This window comes from Oryctolagus cuniculus, chromosome 3, assembly GCF_051225735.1.
Source record: "Oryctolagus cuniculus isolate XC-2025 breed Fujian yellow rabbit chromosome 3, ASM5122573v1, whole genome shotgun sequence".
Classification (NCBI taxonomy): domain Eukaryota; kingdom Metazoa; phylum Chordata; class Mammalia; order Lagomorpha; family Leporidae; genus Oryctolagus; species Oryctolagus cuniculus.
In genome coordinates this window covers 8647077-8667292 of record NC_142869.1, presented here as the reverse complement: position 1 = coordinate 8667292, position 20216 = coordinate 8647077, and the positions used below count along the sequence as shown (strand labels likewise).

The 20216-nt window shown below is 52.8% G+C and overlaps 1 protein-coding gene across 7 annotated transcripts in view; it reads right to left on the bottom strand.

Annotated features, from left to right (window-relative positions):
* The window catches only part of SP110 (SP110 nuclear body protein), a 47866-nt gene that overhangs the window by 7674 nt on the left and 19976 nt on the right, over positions 1–20216 (bottom strand). For 2 of the 7 annotated variants that reach the window (XM_089329766.1, XM_089329765.1), the window contains 2 exons: positions 13937–14077; positions 12870–13542 (listed from right to left, as the gene is read on the bottom strand). In XM_089329766.1, the coding sequence (XP_089185892.1) occupies positions 13208–13542; positions 13937–14077 (476 nt within the window). In that variant the 3' untranslated portion in view covers positions 12870–13207. Of the gene's footprint in view, positions 1–24; positions 508–1453; positions 1846–12869; positions 13543–13924; positions 14078–20216 lie in introns of those variants that run through there. The other 5 variants (XM_051849077.3, XM_070070084.2, XM_051849078.3 and 2 more) reach the window with 5 other exon arrangements.

Below are 20216 nucleotides of genomic sequence, written 5' to 3'. Positions count from 1 at the left end.
CTCAGTGAACCCATTTTCAGCGTCTTTTTTTTTTTAAGATTTATTTATTTATTTGAAAGTCAGAGTTACACGGAGGGAGGAGAGGCAGAGAGAGAGAGAGAGAGAGAGAAAGGTCTTCCATCTGCTGGTTCACTCCCCAATTGGCCGCAACGGCCAGAGCTGGGCTGATCCGAAGCCAGGAGCCAGGAGCTTCTTCCAGGTCTCCCACGGGGGTGCAGGGGCCCAAGGACTTGGGCATCTTCCACTGCTTTCCCAGGCCATAGCAGAGAGCTGGATCGGAAGTGGAGCAGCCGGGACTCGAACTGGTGCCCATATGGGATGCCGGCGCTGCAGGCCGGGGTTTTACCCGCTACGCCACAGCGCCGGCCCCACGGCGTCTTTTATCCTAAAGTCAGATGAGCAGTTTCGGCAGCCTGCTCTGCCTCGTTTGAGTTCTCGGGAAGCTTTGGGGTGCACTTGTCTTCTGAAACCAGTTGCTGTTGGCAGTTCTTGCATTACTTAGTTTGGCTGCGTAAAACAAGAACAGCAGTCAGGTCACAGGGACTTCGGACATCAGAGGTCGGGGTGGGCGCCTGGCGCGGTAGTTACAGTGCTGCTTGGGACGCCTGCCGCCTATATGGGCGCGTCTGGGCTCAAGCCTTGGCTCTGCCCCCAGCTCCAGCTTCCTGCTAATGCAGATCCTGGGAGGCAGCAGGCGGTGGCTTACGTGGGTCCCTGCCGCCCACTTGGGACACCTGGATTGAGTCCCAGGCTCCAAGCTCTGGCCTGGCCTGGCCCTGGAATTCACAGGCATTTTGGAGAGGGAACCAGCAGATGGGAGATTTTTGTCTTTCTACCTTTCAAACAAAATAAATAATTTTTTTAAACTTAGAAATAGATTTTTTTGTATGCAAAAGAAAATCCAGGCCTCCGCAGCAGCTCTGCACTCACCAGGCTCATTCTCTTCTACCCTGCCATGATTAGTGTGCGACCTCATGATCCAAGGTGGCTGCTAGTGCTCCTGTCATCACATTTACACTCCAGCTGATGGGAAGGAGGAAGGGGCAGATGTAGTGTCTGCCTTTCTGTTTGGCCCGTGGAGTGAACGGGCCAGGAGCCCAGAGAACCTCACCGTGTCTCAGAGAGAGGACAAGCAGCAGACAAAACCATTCCCAGCTCGGAATCACCCAGCGTGTCCGTCTCTGCAGATGGGAAGCAGGGGTGGGAAATTCACCAGGGCTGTCTCCTTAGACGAACCGGGGGGAATTCGGGTCCAGAGACAGGAAGCATCACTCCAGGGACTCTAAGCAGCCAGAGAGCCTCCTCCAGGAACCAGTGTTGTCGGTGGCGACCGCTGCCGGTGCACCTAAAGACGGCAGCCAACACCCTCCCTTCCGACAGTCCAGCCACGGGCTCCGGAAAGTCAGGCAGAAACGGACGCCCTGACCTGGGTGGCATGTGCGCGCTCTCTCTCTCTCTCTTAAAGATTTATTTATGTATTTGAAAGGCAGAGTTACAGAGAGAGAGGAGAGGCACAGAGAGAGAAAGGTCTTCCACCTGCTGGTTCACTCCCCAGATGGCTGCAATGGCTGGAGCTGCGCCAATCCGAAGCCAGGAGCCAGGAGCTTCTTCCGGGTCTCCCACATGGGGTGCAGGGGCCCAAGGACTTGGGCCATCTTCCACTGTTTTCTCAGGCCATAGCAGAGAGCTGGACTGGAAGTGGAGCAGCCGGGACTCGAATCAGCGTCCACATGGGATGCGGGCACTGCAGACGGTGGCGTCACTCGCTACGCCACAGCGCTGGCCCCAGCCGGCCCCACGTGCTCTCTCTTCTGTAATCTCCCTCTTCGGCAAGGAAACGCTAGCCTGGGAGGTGAGGGAAGAAGGCGCAGTCACTTTCAATTCATCGCCCCGGGCTGAGGTGGAAGGCTCTGGTTGCCACACTCTTTCCTGCTTTCCACAAGCCCTCCCCCCGCCACGGCAAAGACCCTCGAAGAAAAGTCTGGAAGACACATCAGTCACCTTGGAGAGAACAGAGAAGAAGGACCAATCTAGGGGACCATGGTGGGGGGAGATGATGGGAGCCAGAATGCATAATTGTATTTTTAGTGGAACTGGGGGTTCCACTGATGGTTTGATCACGTAGTTGGTTGTTTATTTATTGTGAAGTCAACCTCATTGAGGTATAACTGACATACAGTAAATTCCTTTTAAAGATGTAGGCTCAGGTGTAGTGAGTGGTGAGCTCTGTGGCATAGTGAGTGGGGTAGCCACCTGCAGTGCCAGCCTCCCATATGGGTGTCAGTTCGAGTCCTGGCTGCTCCACTTTCCATCCAGCTCCTTGCTAATGCACCTGGGAAAGCAGTGGGGGATGGCGTTAGTGCTTGGGCTCCTGCACCTGCATGGGAAACTGGGAAGAAGCTCCTGGCTCCTGGCTTCAGAATGGCCCAGCTCTGGACACTGTAGCCATTTGGGGAGTGAACCAGTGGATGGAAGACCTCTCTCTCTCTCTCTCTCTCTGTCTTTCTCTGTACCTCTGCCTTTCTTTTTCTTTCTTTTTCTTTTTCTTTCTTTCTTTTTTTTTTTTTTGACAGGCAGAGCAGAGTGGACAGTGAGAGAGAGAGAGAGAGAGAGACAGAAAGGTCTTCCTTTGCCATTGGTTCACCCTCCAATGGCCGGCCGGTGCACCGCGCTGATCCGATGGCAGGAGCCAGGTGCTTCTCCTGGTCTCCCATGGGGTGCAGGGCCCAAGCACTTGGGCCATCCTCCACTGCACTCCCTGGCCACAGCAGAGAGCTGGCCCGGAAGAGGGGCAACCGGGACAGAATCCGGCGCCCCGACCGGGACTAGAACCCGGTGTGCTGGTGCCGCAAGGTGGAGGATTAGCCTAGTGAGCCGCGGCGCCGGCATCTGCCTTTCAAATAAATAAATAAATCTTGAACAACAAAAAAGTAGGTTGAGTTTTGACAAGTACGTAGTCACGTGACACTGACACAGAGAAGACAAAGAACGGCTTCTTCACCCAGGAAGCTCCCACAGGCTCCCCTCCCCCTCCAGTCCCAGGCAACCCCCCCACCCCCAAACGGCATTTTGGCCCCCGAGTGTTGTCTTCTGTGCAAGGTCATATAGCTGCCACCGCACGAGTGGACTCCCACCACTACCAGCCTTCTGGGTCTGACTACTCCCGGTGAGCCCAGTGCTCTTGGGTGTGCCCCTGCTGGAGGTAGCAGGAGTTCATCCTTCTTTATTGCTGAGTGGTTACCTCACTGTATGGATGTGCTACAATGTGCTAATTCGTTTACTTGTAGATGACAACTGGGTTATGTTCAGTCTTTGGCTATCATACACAAAGCTGCTACAACCATCAGTGTGCAGGTCTTTATGTGGAACTGTGTTTCCACTTTAGTATCTACGAGCAGGTTGCTGGGTCCAAGATAAGCCCAAGTTTAATTTTATTAAAAAAATAAAACGACTACTGGGGCCATTGCTGTGGCACAGCTGGTAAAGCCTCTGCCTGCAATGCTGCCAGCATCCACATGGGCACCGGGTCGTGTCCAGGCTGTTCCACTTCTGATCTGGCTTCCTGCTAATGGGCTGGGAAAGGCCACAGAAGAAAGACGGCCCAAGTCCTTGGCCCCTGCCACCCACATGGGAGACTCAGACGAAGCTCCTGCCATCCACCTGGCTCAGCTTGGCCACTGCAGCCATCTGAGGAGTGAACTGCTGATGGAAGATCTCTCTCTGTAACTCTGACTTCCGAATAACTCCGACTGGACCATTCGGCATTACCATCGGCCAGCCATGCGATTTCCTGCTGCTCTGTATCCTTGTCTGCTCTTAGCACTGTCATTCTTCATTTTTAGCTACGCTAATAATAGTAACATGACACTGGCATCTTACCTGGTGTCTTAAGTGTTGGGCCAAACACACCTGAACTTACATTTTAATTCCCTTTCCTCATATGTCAGTTGTGTCTTCAGCAGGAGGTTTTTTTCTTTTTTTTTGACAAAGTTAGACAGTGAGAGAGACAGACAGAGAGGAGTCAACTTCCGTTGGTTCACCCCCCAAATGGCTGCTACAGCCGGCGCGCTGCGCTGATCAGAAGCCAGGAGCCAGGTGCTTCCTCCTGGTCTCCCATGTGGGTGCAGGGCCCAAGCACTTGGGCCATCCTCTACTGCCTTCCCAGACCACAGCAGAGAGCTGAACTGGAAGAGGAGCAACCGGGACAGAATCCGGCGTCCCAACCGGGACTAGAACCCAGGGTGCCGGCACCGCAGGCAGAGGATTAGCCTAGTGAGCCGTGGCGCTGGCCAGGAAGTTCTTTCTTAGACAGGCTAGGAATTAAGAACACAAATGCCAGACTGTGTGGGTTCCAGAGGAAATTCTACCACTTTCTAGCTATGAAATCTTGGGTAGGTTACTTAGCCTCTCTGTACCTCAGTTTTCCCATCTGTGAGATGGGGTTACCCATTGTCATAGGATCACTGTGGACATCACATGTTCTTGGACATCATAGAGCTGTCCGAGGTTGGTGCCATTCCCTACAGATAAAGGCCTGTATTGGAGCTGGATCCATTCGTGTGACGATGGCTGTGTGATGGCTTTGTCTGCACAGTCAGGGTTACAGTGAGCCGCTTAGGAAGCCCTGGGGCTGGACCTGGGTAAGGAAGAACACACAGGGTCGTGGTTTGTACAGCAACTGTGCCGGCTCCTCCACAAGCACACAGCGTTTTGCAAGGTAAAGGGCATTTCCTCCTTCCTTTTCATGTCCTTCCAACTTCCAACTTCCCTCTAGTTTCTGGACAGCAGAGTTTATTTTATTTATTTAACTTCACTGTATCACACACATTGTCCTGACATTTTCTGTAGTGGGCACAGATGCACTGACCCAGTAATAAGTGAAAATGCAATGACGTATTTGGTGCTTACAGTCAGTTTTACAAAATGGAACCCCACGAAGCTCCTCCCTGTTAAATAATCAATGTTAGATAGCATAAATTAAAACCGGGCCTTGAAAGATTGACACTCGTTATACAAGACCTGTCTACAGAGGAGGTGATTATTCCCACGGCTTCTGTAGCTAACAGCCCAACTTGGCCTGTTCTTAAACCTGGAAAGAATGAAAGGTGTTTCGTGGTGGACCACCACACTCCGAATGCTGCGACTCCACCCACTGAGGACCCTACACCCAGGAGTACTGAAATTACTGACTTTTTCTACCGAGCAATGGGTGACCACTCTGCAGGCGCAGGGTTGACGGCCGTGGCCTGTTCAGTGCCTGGGTCAACAGCATCTCAGCTGCCCAAGGGACATGATGCACCTTTACCAGGCAACCCTTGGACACCTCAACAGCGCTGCCGTTACACCAAACCTTTGCAGGCAGGGGCTGATCTGCATCTGACTTTCTCCAGAAGCACCAGTGTGACATCACAGGGTGACACCCTTCTCTGAGCAGGTGCGATGGACTTCCAGTCACTCACAAGGGGCATGAGCCATTGTCCTGTCCCCCTGCCCAAGCACAAGGACCCTCACCAGCCCACAGGCACTGAACCTGGGACTCTGCACCTGCCTCCCACATACTTTCAGTCACAGAGGCAGCACCCCATGGACACCACAGAAAATGCCTTTGGAGTATCAGCATCGGTTCTCTCTATCACATGCATACACAAAGCTAGACCCCGAGCAGGCTGGCTGAGCTGCACAGGTACAGTCAGGTACTGGGGCAAGTGGCCGAGGGCAAGGCCAGCCCTACCCTTCATCCTGTCTCAGGAGGCGGGACTGAGAGGCGAGACTGGGTGTGTCCCTGGCTATCGTGTGCTGCCATATGGCATTATAAGGATTAGAAACACTGCAATATCTAGGATATTAATGAATGATCTATACTTTAAAGATCTTCAATTGTTTTTCACACAGTAATAATCATTACAGAAATCCGAGGGCAGGTGTTTGGTGGTCAAGATGCTGGCTAAGACGCCGCATTCCATATCGGTGCCTGGGTTGGATCTCTGGTTCCAGTCCTGACTCCAGCTCCCTACTAAGGCAGACCCAGGGAGGAGCAGGGATGGCTCAAGTGGTTGGGTTCCTGCCACCCATGTGGGAGACGTGGGTGGGTTTCCCAGTCCTGCCTTTAGCCTGGCCCAACTCTGAAAGGCAGAGTGAGAGAGAGAGAGAGAGATTTCCTCCATCACTGGTTCATTACTCAAATAGCTGCAACAGCCAGGGCTGAGAAAGGCCAAAGCCAAGAGCCAGGAGCTTCTTCCAGGTCTCCCACATGGCATGGACATGGAACGTTGTGCTAAAACCATCACTACGAAGATGTCACGCCCAGGTGTGAAGGCGACTCAGAGCTGGGAAACTCGGGGGCCCTAAGGCCTTCAGCCAGACAGAGAACATGGCAGGAATTCACCTGCTGGTCACCTCCCGAGAGTTATTCTCGGGAGCCAGAGCAGAAGTCCTTTCTGAGAGAGATGGAGCCGGTGAATGAGCTTAACCTGGGGGCTCCTTTGTAAACATCACAGTGCTCCCTCCTCAGATCTCAAACTCAAGGTGCCCAAATGCAAACGGGCCCCTTCTTTTGGACTTTGCTTAGTGGGAAAATCAGCCCTTTCTCTGTGACTCAAACCCAAGACCCAACTCCTGCATCCCATCCCTTGCCCATCCACGCTGTTTCCCTCCCAGTCTGCGTTCCTGTCGGCCATGTTTGTCCACCCGCATTGAGCTCTGTCAACATCACGCTGCTGCAGCTTAATGGCAGTTTGCATTTCTGCCACTGCAAACCGACTCATTCTTCAAAGGTCTCAAACCACGACCTGTGTGCCCCCTGTCATCACCAACACACCGCCAGCAGCTCCCGGAGAGACTTCCCTCGTCAGCATATACTCCGCTTCCAGTTCTTGGAGTGCCCCCACCTCCCTTCCACTGCAAATTCACTGGGTGTGAACCAAGCACCCTCTCCATTCTGAACGCACTTCTCCCAGGAGCCTGTGAGAAACGGATCGCCCATTTCAGGACCCAGCTCCAACCTGTCTTCAACCCAGCTCCCACCCACAGCACTCCACCTTACTGGGCCACGAGAGGCCGGCCCTATGAGGTGGGGGCAGTTAGCAAGGGCTGATTGTGTTCCTCTTCTGCCTTGGAGGAAGCCTGAAGACCTGCTTATGTGGTGGGGCAGTGGGAGAGCATTCATATTTTACGTGACCCCTACGTGACCCAGGGACATGGTGATTAGTGTCGCAGGGTACGTGGCTGGCTTCCACGTGGTGGCCAGTGGCGTGGTCTGGTGGCCACATATATCACGACAGGGAAAATTTGGAAATTGCTTCCTGCCATACCTCTTTTTTTTCTGCAGCCGTTTCCTGATCGAGTTCCCACATGGGCCCTCGCCTCCCTTCCGGCCACTCCCTCACCGAGGATCCTAAGAGCAGGGGAACACGGGCTCGCCTTGTCCCAGTTTCTCTTTGTATAAAATCCCTGCTGCCTCACCGCAGCTCATAGGAAGCTTCGGAGCGTGAAAGTCCACAGTGTCACCAGCTTCCTGTTTCTCTGAAAGGAGAGCAGTCGGCCTAACTCCGCCTCTTGAGTTGTGATAGCAATAAACAATGGTAATGTAAATGGTCTTGGGGAACGCTGCCGTCTGGTTAATTTGCAGGAAGTATTCCATTTTGAGCAGCAGGTGAGCTATGTGCACGAAGGGATCTCTGGGTCTCTGCAACCCCCTCCTCTGATCCCCAACACTACATCAAACAAAATGCTCTCGGCCGGTGCTGTGGTACAGTGAGTTAAAGCCCTGGCCTGCAGTGCCAGCATTGCACATGGGTGATGGTTCAATTCCTGGCTGCTCCACTTCCCATCCAGCTCTCTGCTGTGGCCTGCGAAAGCAGTAGAAGATGGCCCAGGTCCTTGGGCCCCTGCACCTGCATGGGAGACCCAGAAGAAGCTCCTGGCTCCTGGCTCCTGGCTTTGGATCAGCACAGCTCTGGCTGTCATTTGGGGAGTGAACTAGCCGATGGAAGACCTTTCTCTCCCTATGGCTTTACCTCTCACTGTAACTCTTGCAAAAAAATAAAATAAATCTTTTTTAAAAATCAAAACACTGTCACAGAAGTAGTACAGGGCTTCTGAAGCGCAGGTTGTCCTCAGTTGCAAGCTAACGGGCCACCTCCTAGTGTTCTTTTACTCCACAGCCTCCCACAGCCTCTCTGTGCTGATGGAGGTCATCACTCAACATACTCATTGCATTCACGCAGCTGGAGGAAAAGTCATTGTTTCCAACCTTGTTTTCTGAGTCAGAGGAGACCTGGCCAAGAGAGATGGCTAGCAATGAGCGGATGCTGGCCATCTTCCTGGTCTGCTGTCTCTTTCCATCTTACTGCTTCCCTGTGTCTCTTTCGCTGAATGAAAGAAAACCCTGTAAATCTACAGAATAATCTCCACATTGCCATGGAGAGATCTGGTAACTCAGCACCTCTGCATAGCAATCTGGGTTCCAGTTCGGGAGAAGCAGTAGCAAATGTGCTTCAAACACCTATCAGCCATGCCCAGTCCCTGCCCCTCTAACCACACAGTGGATGAATACTGCAAGTAAGCTGTGGGGGCCGTCTCTTGGGGGAGACAGGACTGGCCTACCCGTGCCCTGTGTTGGGTTTAGAGGATGTTACACTTGGGACAGTCTAGGAGAATCTTTGGTCCAACTCTCTTTTGCCTCTAACACTTACTGAAATATCTAACAGAAAATGTAAGAAAAAGCCAACACATCATTGGGAAGGGGAAAGAACAGCATGAACGGCAAAGAAACTCTCACTTATTTTGGAAAGATATGAAGACAGAGAGAGAGGAAGGAGCCCTGGGAAGGAAGAGACAGAGACAGAGAGAGAGAGAGAGAGAGAGAGAGAGAATCTCATCCACTGGTTCCCTCCCCAGCAATGGTTGGGGCTGACCCGGGACCAAAGCCAGGAGCCAGAAACTCAATCCAGGTCTTCCCATGTGGGTGACAGGAACTCAGGCACGTAAGCCTTCGTAACTGCTTCCCAGGGTTTGCATCGGCAGGAAGCTGAAGTCAGGAGCTAGGGCTGGGCACTGGACCCAGGTGCTTTGATACCGGATATGGGTGTCCCATGGTGTTGTCACGACTAGGCTGAACACCTGCTCCCCGCGTGGTAAGCTTGAGTGGGAGGAACTTAGTTCTGACAGCTGGCTGGTGTTCTTGGGTGCACTGGCTGTGGCTGGCTCTACCACCTATCTGTCTGCAGACTCTACTCAATGAATACGGCCCAGCAGAGGAGCGCCTGGCTTCTGCAGCCACACCCAGTGGGCTTTTAATCCTGGCTCTGCCGCTTACTGGAAGGATTACCTAGCTGTGCGCTACTATTACCCAGGTTGAGTCGGGTATTTGCAGCTGCAGGTCCCTAACTTGGATGAAAGACTCACAGGTCACTCTGGGCCACTGCTAGTGCAAACCTGGAGGGGGATTAGCAGAGTCCAGGTGAACGTTTTTTTTTCTTTTTTTTTTTTTTCAGACAGGCATAGTGGATAGTGAGAGAGAGAGACAGAGAGAAAGGTCTTCCTTTGCCGTTGGTTCACCCTCCAATGGCCGCCACGGCTGGCGCGCTGTGGCCGGCACACCACGCTGATCCAAAGCCAGGAGCCAGGTGCTTCTCCTGGTCTCCCATGGGGGGCAGGGCCCAAGCACTTGGGCCATCCTCCACTGCACTCCCGGGCCACAGCAGAGAGCTGGCCTGGAAGAGGGGCAACCGGGACAGAATCTGGCGCCCCGACTGGGACTAGAACCCGGTGTGCCGGCGCCACTAGGTGGAGGATTACCCTATTGAGCCGCGGCGCCGGCCCCAGGTGAACTTCTAAGGTCCTCTGTCTCTGTGGAAATGTCTCCTCCAATTCCTTTTGGTAAGTACAGCTCTTCTGAGCACAGGTGTCCCAGATGTGCCCACAAGTCGATGAGGGAGCAGTGGGTGGCTTTGGGGGCTCTGGGCAGCTGTTACCACGCAGAGTTCCTCCTTTACCTGGGGGCCTTTGCCAGATCACTAAGTCAGGTGGCTCCTTTTAGCTCGGGGACTTCCAAAACCACCAACCCTATGCCTAAGCCCACTTTCCTGGTCTGCTCTTGACAACCCTGAGTTTGGCTTACCCGCACCTGCTCACCTCAGCAAACAGGCCCTCAGAGACGGGACCTGCATTCCCAGGAACCCCTTCGGGAAGGTGCCTGGGGGCTCTGATGTCAGCCAGCCCCTTTTCCTCGGGGAGCTGCGTGGGGAATGGTTTGGGGCACGGTTAGTGGACCACCGGGAGGCTGCTGGGAAGGGCCAGCAGTCACGGAACAACGCAAGCCCGTGGAGACGAAAAGCACAGTGAAGGAAATTAACAGAGAAGCCTAACAGTAGAATGGAAAAAAACCCAATTAGCAAGCCGGCAGAGCAGCTCCAAGAATTCTTAGAAAACGCAGGGGGGAAGGCACAAGGTGAAAATCACACGCGGAAAGATGAGAGGCCGGGGAAGACCTGGGGGCCGGGCAGGTGGTGGTGACGACGAGGTGGCTGGAGGAAAAGTACCCAGCAAAGAGACAGTACGGGCAGCGGGCACATGGCCCACGCGGCCTCACGACCATGTGCGAGGCCACGATCCTCCCCTCCTCTGACAGCTGTGGGGTTTGGGCTTAGCTCTGCAGAGAACGATTCGTGGTCAGCACACCTATTTGGGGTGCAGCTGGCACTAGAACTCAGACATGCCAGACTCCTAGTCTAGCGCTCTTTCCATAACATCAGAGATGCCTCAACAGGCTGTACAACACATGGAAACAGCACAGATACCCTGTGTTAAATCAGGGCTTACAACCAAGGAGAGAGTGCAGGGGGAGGCAGGTGAGCAACAACTGTCAAAGTCCATCCGGGTTCCTGCCTCCCCCAGTGTTTCACAGAAACCCCACACCTTGCCTGGGTTCACTGAGTGTCACGAACAAAGGAGTCAGCATTAGGACACCCAGGTTGATTTGAATCTGTAAAACGGGTTGATAGCGCCACTTGCTGTGAGGATCTGCTTTGCCAATTGTAAAGTGATACATATACTTAGCTTGTTATCGGGGGTTTCTGCAAAAGGTTGTGTGGTTTATGCACTGAGCCAAGTTTCTACTTTGAAGAAGAGGATGCACTGCACTGGCGCTGTGTCACAGTGGGTTAAACCCCTGCCTACAGCTCCGGCATCCCATATGGGCACCGGTTCAAGTCCCAGCTGCTCCTCTTCTGATCCAGCTCTCTGCTATGACCTGGGAAAGCAGTGGAAGATGGCCCAACTCCTAGGGCCCCTGCACCCACGTGGGAGACCTGGAAGAAGCTCCTGGCTTCTGGCTTCAGATCAGCTCAGCTCTGGCCATTGCGGCCATCTGGGGAGTAAACCAGCGGAATGGAAGACCTCTCTCTCTGGCTCTAACTCTCTCTGTAACTCTGTCTTTCAAATAAACAAAACAATTTTTTAATAAAAGAGGATGCTCTGATTTCACTTCTGAAACACCATCAACTTGTATGCTTAACACAACCATCTTCCAGCAGAGAGCGGTAAAGGGTTTGGTTTGAAGAATCAGCTCTGGCAGATGTAGGCAGGGCATCAAGAAAGGGGCACCTTCTCCTCTCTCTCTGTCTCTCTCTCTCTCCCCCTCACACACACACACACACACACACACACACACACTACATGGATCCTGACGCTGGTATCCACCCTTGATGAAGAATGAATCAGTACTGATTCCTAAGTTATCTGCCTGCAGACTGCGAGGCAGGGAGAAGCAGGAGAGAGCACTGAGCCAGACTGATCGGCTGCCTGACCTCATGTCTGCACACCGCGAGCGGGATGCACGCGGATAATTGATCACGGCTGTGGTCAGTGCTGTGGGGAGAGATGGGCTCCACGAGGCATGTCTGGGAGAGCTGCGTTTGCCTGCCAGGACAGATTCACTTCCCTGCAGATGGCATTTAAGGTGGGGCCTGAGGATGCGCAGAGCACGGAAGGATGGGGGGTTAGCTTTGGGCAGGTGCATGTGAGGAGGGGGCGGGAGGGTTAAGCATTCAGACTTATGTTGTGGGCATCAGGCTGGTGTCGTCTTTGTTTTTTATTTTAATGATTTGTAACCTAGTCAAGCTAAGACAGATAATGGTGCAGGAGCTCAAGGTCCTCCCAAACCCCAGTGATGTATTGCAGGCATCAGCAAACTGTGGCCAGAAGGCCCATTGGACTGACCACCTGTTTTTGTAAATAAAGTTTTATTGCAACACAGCCATGTCCATTTGTCTGTATGTTTGTCTCTGGCCATTTTCACTCCACAAAGGCAGAGCTGAGCAGCTGACACAGAGGTGGTGCGGCCAGCAAAGCTCACCCTGGCACGCAACAAAGTTTCACTTCTCCCTCGTGCTGCTCATTCATCACAGGGCGGATAAGGCTCAGCCCTACATGACTGATGCCCGTGGTTCCTGGTGACAGAGAAGTCTCTGTTTAGAGTGCCACTGGTTTGGGGACAGAGGGAAGAGACACGTGAGCTCTTAAAACTCTGCCGTGGCCGGCGCTGCGGCTCACAAGGCTAATCCTCCGCCTTGCGGTGCCGGCACACTGGGTTCTAGTTCCAGTAAGGGCGCCGGATTCTGTCCCGGTTGCCCCTCTTCCAGGCCAGCTCTCTGCTGTGGTCAGGGAGTACAGTGGAGGATGGCCCAGGTGCTTGGGCCCTGCACCCCATGGGAGACCAGGAGAAGCACCTGGCTCCTGCCTTCGGATCAGCACAGCGCGCCGGCCGCAAAGGTTATTGGAGAGTGAACCAACGGCAAAGGAAGACCTTTCTCTCTGTCTCTCTCTCTCTCACTGTCCACTCTGCCTGTCCAAAAAAAAAAAAAAAAAAATCTGCCCTGCTGCTGACCCTCTCATATTTATTGGTTCACATTTCTTTGGCCACGTTAAGTCCCATGGGCATCCCTGAGTCACAGTGTGGGCGCGTATAACCTTCTGAAGGCGTGGGGCACAGGGATATTGATGATCAAGGACTCGTGCAGCCCACTGCAACGTGTTCGCCCACAGCGCAAAGGAAAACAGTGGAATAGTGTCCTTGCTTTATGTTTAGCAAGGAGAAGAGGCTTGTGAATTCTAGCGCTGATGAAAGTAATGGAAGGGGCCTTCATCTGATATTAATGGGAATGTTGCTGGGGGCAGTTTGAGGACCAGTGTGCAGCAGACTCCTTGACTAAGCTATCCTAGAAATGAACCAGTAAGACGTGATCCTGGGGCCAGTGCTGTGGTGCAGCGGGTTAACGGCCTGGCCTGCAGCGCCGGCATCCCATATGGGTGTTGGTTCTAGTCCCGGCTGCTCCTCTTCCTGTCCAGCTCTCTGCTGTGGCCTGGGAAAGCAGTAGAAGATGGCCCAAGTCCTTGGGGCCCTGCACCCACATGGAGACCCGAAGAAGCTCCTGGCTCCTGGCTTCGGACCGTTGCAGCTCTGGCCATTGTGGCCATCTGCAGAGTGAACCATCGGATGGAAGACCTCTCTCTCTGCCTCTCCTTCTCTCTGTGTAACTCTGACTTTCAAATAAGTAAATAAATCTTTAAAAACAACAAAAAAGAAGTGATCCTGAAACTATGCCCACCGTGAGGATTGGTGCCACTTTCCATGGTGGCCTGCCACAAGCATCTAGGAGTCTCTCATACCCCGTGCAGTTGTGGTGCCTCCACTACTAAAAACGAGAACAGTGGGCACTGGGGAGCGGTCAATGAATGCACTTGGCAAATCCAAGGTCAGCTGCACCCGGAGAACACGCTTCTTCCAGAAAACATTCTAACACCAACAGAGCCTTGTCTGGCTTCACGCCCCTCTTGTCTGCATGTCTTCCTCCTCCTACCCTCAGGAGAGACCCCCCACACACCCCCCACACCCCCTATGGAGCCATTCAAATGGCAGATTCACCTTCAGCCTCACCTTCTTCTGGTCTGGACACCCGGGCACACTCTGCCCTCGCCTTCTGGGCTCTTGTCATCACCCCCGAGGTCTGGGTTGGACCGTCTGTCCTGTGAGTCGCCTGGTCTACCACGCGGAGCTTCTCTTGGATTCCAGATGAGGCTGTGATGATTTGGGAACACTTGAAATCCAGGTCCCCAGTGCGCCTCCCCCCACCAACTCCTGCCCTCCTTCTCACGGCCCAGCTCCACCCGCTCCGTCTCCGCTCTTCCCTTTCCTCTGCTCCCTTCTGCACAATCACTTTCCTTCAAGTCTCTTTCTCCCCTCGACTCGCCTTGCCTCTTCCTGTTTCTCTTTTCCTTGTTGTCTCCTCTTTGATTCTAAGCTCCATAAAGGCAGGGATTTGCTTGTGTTTTGCTCACTCCCAAGTCCCCACGGCCTGATACACACTTTACACTCAACCCAGGTTCATTCATGAATGTACAATACAGCAGCATATGTTTGAAAACGTCAAATGTATTTTTTCATCATTATAGGGTGCCAGGCTTCACTGACAAGGAAATCAGTAGGATCCAGGCCCAGGGCAGACGCTGGCTAGGACTGAGGTCTCTGGGAGGCCCCAGACAAAATACTGAAACACAGAGTTTGTGGAGAGTGATCGGGGTTCCCGAGTCCCCAAAACTACCCGTGCATACCGAGAAGGGGTCTGAACGTCAAGTTTCCTAGAAGTCCTGGGTGGAGGAAAAGCAAGTGACACAGGGTAAGTTTCCTCCAGCCTAGGGAGGCGATGGGGGGGAGGGGGGTACATAAGCAGAGTCCCAGGTCCAACCCCAAGCTTGGTGGTGCTGGGAGCAAGCAGAAAAATCAGGAATTCCCACACCAGCCAGGCTGACATCCTGACCATGAGGGTTCAGGAGCTGGGTGGCAGCCTCTTCTCAGTGGTCCCTATACTCCCACAAAGACACGGGATCCCAAATCCCCACCTGATGGTACCCCGAGGCCCTCAGGAAAGCTGTGAGTACAAGAACAGCCAGCGCCGCGGCTCACTAAGCTAACCCTCCACCTACGGCGCCGGCACCCCAGGTTCTAGTCCCGGTCGGGGCTCCGGATTCTGTCCCGGTTGCCCCTCTTCCAGGCCAGCTCTCTGCTGTGGCCCGGGAGTGCAGTGGAGGATGGCCCAAGTGCTTGGCCCTGTACCCCATGGGAGATCAGGAGAAGTACCTGGTTCCTAGCTTTGGATCAGCACAGCGCGCTGGCCATAGCGGCCATTTGGGGAATGAACCAATGGAAGGAAGACCTTTCTCTCTGTCTCTTTCACTGTCTAACTTTGCCTGTCCAAAACAAACAAACAAACAAACAAACAAAAACAAACAAAAAAAAATAGAGGAAAAAGGAGCCAGGAATGAAGGGAAGAGGCAGGGAGCAGAGAAGGAGAAGGGGGATGGAGACGGTGGGGAGCTGGAGCCGAGGAGCGGACACGTGCGGTTTGGTGAGTGCTTGTTTCCTGTGCTGCTGACAGCACCACTGCACGCAGCGCAGCTGATGCGCGGTGAGCACACGCGGAGGTTTTGAGAGCTACAGGACTGTGAATGTCATTCCCGACTGAGATGGGAGTCTGACTGCCACCCGTGCACCCCCGTGTCCTTTGTCGGCGCTTCCTGGATGGGAGCCTGGAGCAGATACAATCTTAACCTCAAAGTTCCCTGATGCCTCACTTCCACCCCAACCACCATTCCTTCCAGAAGGTACCAGAAGAGAGGCCAGATTTGAATCCGCGCGGTGTCCGGGTCTTTCTGTGCGGGAGGCATCCGCTGACGGGGGCCAGGGCCAGGGCCAGGGCTGGGGCAGTGAAAGCTGGGTGGCCTCGCCCGTGACTCCAGTGAGGACCATGCTAGGTGCCAGGGGAGTGGCACTCATCCTCCTTGCTTACCTCCTGCCTGTCATTTTTTCTGTCTTTCTGAATTTGAGCACCTACATCTTTTTCTTCTCTCTTCTTAAAAAAGAAAACCAGGCCGGCGCCGCGGCTCACTAGGCTAATCCTCCGCCTAGCGGCGCCGGCACACCGGGTTCTAGTCCCGGTTGGGGCGCCGGATTCTGTCCCGGTTGCCCCTCTTACAGGCCAGCTCTCTGCTGTGGCCCGGGAGTGCAGTGGAGGATGGCCCAGGTGCTTGGGCCCTGCACCCCATGGGAGACCAGGAGAAGCACCTGGCTCCTGGCTCCTGCCATCGGATCAGTGCGGTGCGCCGGCCGCAGCGGCCATTGGAGGGTGAACCAACGGCAAAGGAAGACCTTTCTCTGTCTCTCTCTCTCACTGTCCACTCTGCCTGTCAAAAAAAAAAAGAAAACCAATTCACGCTCTGGCTATAAGTATTGATCCAAATATAAATATAGATCCAGATATAAATATAAATATTGAAAATATATTGAATATTTTTTCTTAATGTTAAAAAAATTTAATAGAGAGCATGTTCCCAACTGCTGGTTCACTCCCCAAATGCCTGTAATGGCCACGGCTGTGCCAAGCTGAAGCTGGGAGACGGGAGCTCAATCTAGGTCTTCCATGTGGGTGCCAGGGATCCAACTACTTGAGCCATCACTGCTGCCTCGCAGGGTCTGCATTAGCAGGAAGCTGGAGTTGGGAGCCGGGGTGGGCTGCTGAACCCAGGCACTCCAATGTGGATGCTGTTGTCTTAACTGCCAGGCTAAATGCCACTCCTCAACACTTTTTTAAAGATTTAGTTATTTATTTGAAAAGCAGAGTTACAGAGAAGGGGGAAGGGAGAGGGTGAAGCAGAGACAGAAACCTTCCATGCACTGGTTCACTCCTCAAATGGCTGCAACAGCCAGAGCTGGGTCCATCTGAAGCCAGGAGCTTCTTCCAGGTCTCCTACGTGGGTAGCAGAGGCCCAAGCACTTGGGCCATCTTCTGCTGCTTTCCCAGGCACATTAGCAGGGAGCTGGATTGGAAGTGGAGCAGCTGGGACTCTAACCAACACCCATTCAGGCGGTAGTTTAACCTACTATGCCACAGTGCTGGCTCCCTTCAATACTTTTTAAACAAAAATTTTATGCTTTCTCATCACTTTGGGGAGGCAAGAAACCATTAGGCCTATGTGAAATAAGTACTTCATTTTGCCTGGAAGTGAATAAGAACTGGATAAAGATGTAAAAGATATTCTAGTAACTAACATTTAGAATATGCATTTTCAAATTAATAGCCATTTTTTAAGACTAGAGGAAGATATAGCAAAAGATTGTTATACTCCACGGACATGAAAGGTTTTCTTAGCTGAAATTCAAAGCCAGAAAAGATCACACAGATAAAGACAAACAGATTTTTAAAATGTAAAATGTTCACACCTCGGAAAACACTCCACATATTGAAACAGAAATGTTGGTAGGAACATTGTGTCATAGAGGACAGGGCTGGTCATGCTGCAGTAACAAACAAAACCGCATCTTAGTGCATCAGCTTGGAAAGGCGTACTCTTTGGTCACAGAGGACCTGCAGGGGACTCCCAGGGCTGCTGCCCATCCCCTACCCTGCTTTGGTGTTGGGGCCGTCTCTTCCACACCCTTCCCACAGTCAGAGGAAAGTTGTGGAGAGCTGTGGCGTGGGGCTCTTTTGTGCTGTGACCCAGGGGTGACACCTGTGTCTCCAGCTGCCTGGCCAGCACCAGCACCGTGCACTTGCCTCCTGCAGGGGGGACGGCCAGGAAGCTTTCCGGGTGTCCCAGAGGGGGAGCAGAGCGAGAAACAGTGGCGAGTGGTAGATGTGAGCCCTGCTGTTGCTGCACCTGCTCTCCTCTGTTTCCCCTCAGTTGGGAATGGAAGCCTGATTCTGAGCAGGTTCCCTATTCTTCTAGCACTAGGACCACATTCCCCAGCCCCTTTGAAGTCAAAGGTGGCCACACACCAGTCCTGGCAAGGCAGTGCTGCCTGTGGGTGGTGTCCATCAGGGCGGCAGGGGCGGGGGGGGGGGGCGCCCTTCTCTGATCTTGCCTCTTCCCCGTTGGCTGAACCCAGACTTCCTGGCTGGACCCTACCGCAGAGGATGCCCTGGGCAAGAACCTTGACCTTCTACCTCTGGACAGCAGAGCAAAAGCAGCCCTTGTTCTAGCTACTTTGTTCTTCTATTTATTTTTTGGAGCCTGGTGGGGCAAGAAAGTAGCTGAGGAATAAGCAAATTTTGCATTTTGTGGCCACCTTCGTTTTAGGTAACAGAGAGCTGACAGAGGTCTGGCGATCCGACTTCTGCCTTTTCCTTGCCGATGGAGAACGAGGGCGCCTGGAAGCAGAGAGCCTGGTGACCAGGAGGCCAGCCCTGCTCCCACCCTTCCCTGCCCATGGGGCCCTGGAGACTCCTCAACCCCCTCTCCAGCTCAGTTTTCTCGCCTGCAAAATTGGAGTCAATCATTTACCCTTCTGCAAGGTGGCTGTGACAATAAAATGAAATTATGCGCGAGAGCAGCCAGTGTAAGTTAGTGCCAGGATGGAGAAGCCGTTAAAGTGATTGTTTAGATTTGTAAGGGGGTAAAATGTCACCCATCGTTTGTGACAATAATCAGGTATTTGCTGTTTGGGAGTCAGGTGCATCATGCCAGAGCTCTGTGGATTAGTGACCCGACGACCATGTCACCAATCAACAGAAAAAATGCAGCCTCTTTTATTTTTTTCCTTTCAAGGATACTGTTACCAACTCACTCCAAAATTATCAGCCACCCCTAGTGGTGGATTCACACACCCCAGCAGTACCACAACAAGGTTGGGGGCAGGTGCCTGGTCACAGGAATACATTTGTGTTTCTTTCCTTCTTTCTTTTCATTTTATTTTTAAGATTTATACATGTATTTCAAAGAGTTACAGAGGGAGAGAGAGATATGCTATCTGCTGGTTCACTCCCCAGATGGCCACAATGGCCACGGCTGGGCCAGGCCGAAGTCAAGAGCCAGCAGCCTTGTCTGGGTCTCCCACGTAGGTGCAGGGGCCCAAACATTTGGGCCATCTGCTGCTGCTTTCCCCAGGCCATTGGCAGGGAGCTGGATCAGAAGTGGAGCAGCCGGGACATGAACTGGCAGCCATATGGCAAGCCAGTGCTGGTGCTGCGGGCAGAGGCTCTACCTGCTACGCCACGATGCCGGCCCCTACATTTGTGTTTCTGATGAGCTTTTCTCTTCTGAATTTCCCCAGAGAGGTCATACAAGCAATATGGAGACAGGAATCCCAGGAAACACGCGATCCATGGCTTGGGCACTTTCGGGATAGAATGAAGTTTGCATGAGGGCTCCTCAAAAAGTGTGCAGAAAATGGTGTTTCAAGATTAGTTTATTTTAGTCTCAAAACTTTTGAGAATATGCATTTTTTTCATACTATGCAAAGTATATTAGCAGGGTGCTGGATCAGAAATGGGTGGCTGGGGATCAGCTTTGTGGCACAGCAATGAAGCCAGCGCCCGCAGTGCGGCATCCCATGTGGGCGTCAGTTCGTGTCCTGGCTGTTCCACTTCCAATCTGGCTCCCTGCTATGGTCTGGGAAAAGCAGTGGAAGATGGCCCAAGTGCTTGGGTCCCTGTCACCACATGGGACATCTGGAAAAATCCTTGGTTCCTGGCTTCGGCCTGGGCCAGCTCTGGCTGTTGCAGCCATTTGGGGAATAAATCAGTGGATGGAAGATCTCTCTCTCCCTCTCTCTCTGTAGCTCTTTCAAATAAATAAATCTTAAAAAAAAAAAAAAAGGAATGGAGGTGGGACTTGATCCCAATCACTCTGATATGGGGTGCAGGTGTCTAAAGAGGCAAATTAACCCATTGTGCTACAACACCTGCCCATATATTTTCTGTGAACGTTTCTAAAACCTCTCATACTCAGAGCATGGGTTCTGAGTGGTGGTAACGTTGGTTCTTTGGGGTGAAAATGTCGGAAGAATCTTTAGAAAACCATGCATGCACACACATGCATGTACGTATATGCAGATACAGATTACATATATGGATATGTATGTATTCATGACATTAAAATCTCAAGGGGAGTTGGATTAGTGGTTAAGATACTCCCACATCAGAGTGCCTGGGTTTGACTTCAGGCTCTGGTTCCTGACTGCAGCTTCCTGCTCATGTAGACCCCGGCAGCAGGGATGGCTCAAACTGAGCTCCTGCCACCTACTCAGGAGATCTGCGTCCAGTTCTCGGCTCAGGCATCTGGGAGTGAACCAGTGGGCGGGAGTGCTCTCTCACTCACTCTCTCTCTCTCTTTCTCCCTTCCTCCCCCTCTCTTCTCTCTCTCCTTCTCAAAATGAATTTAAA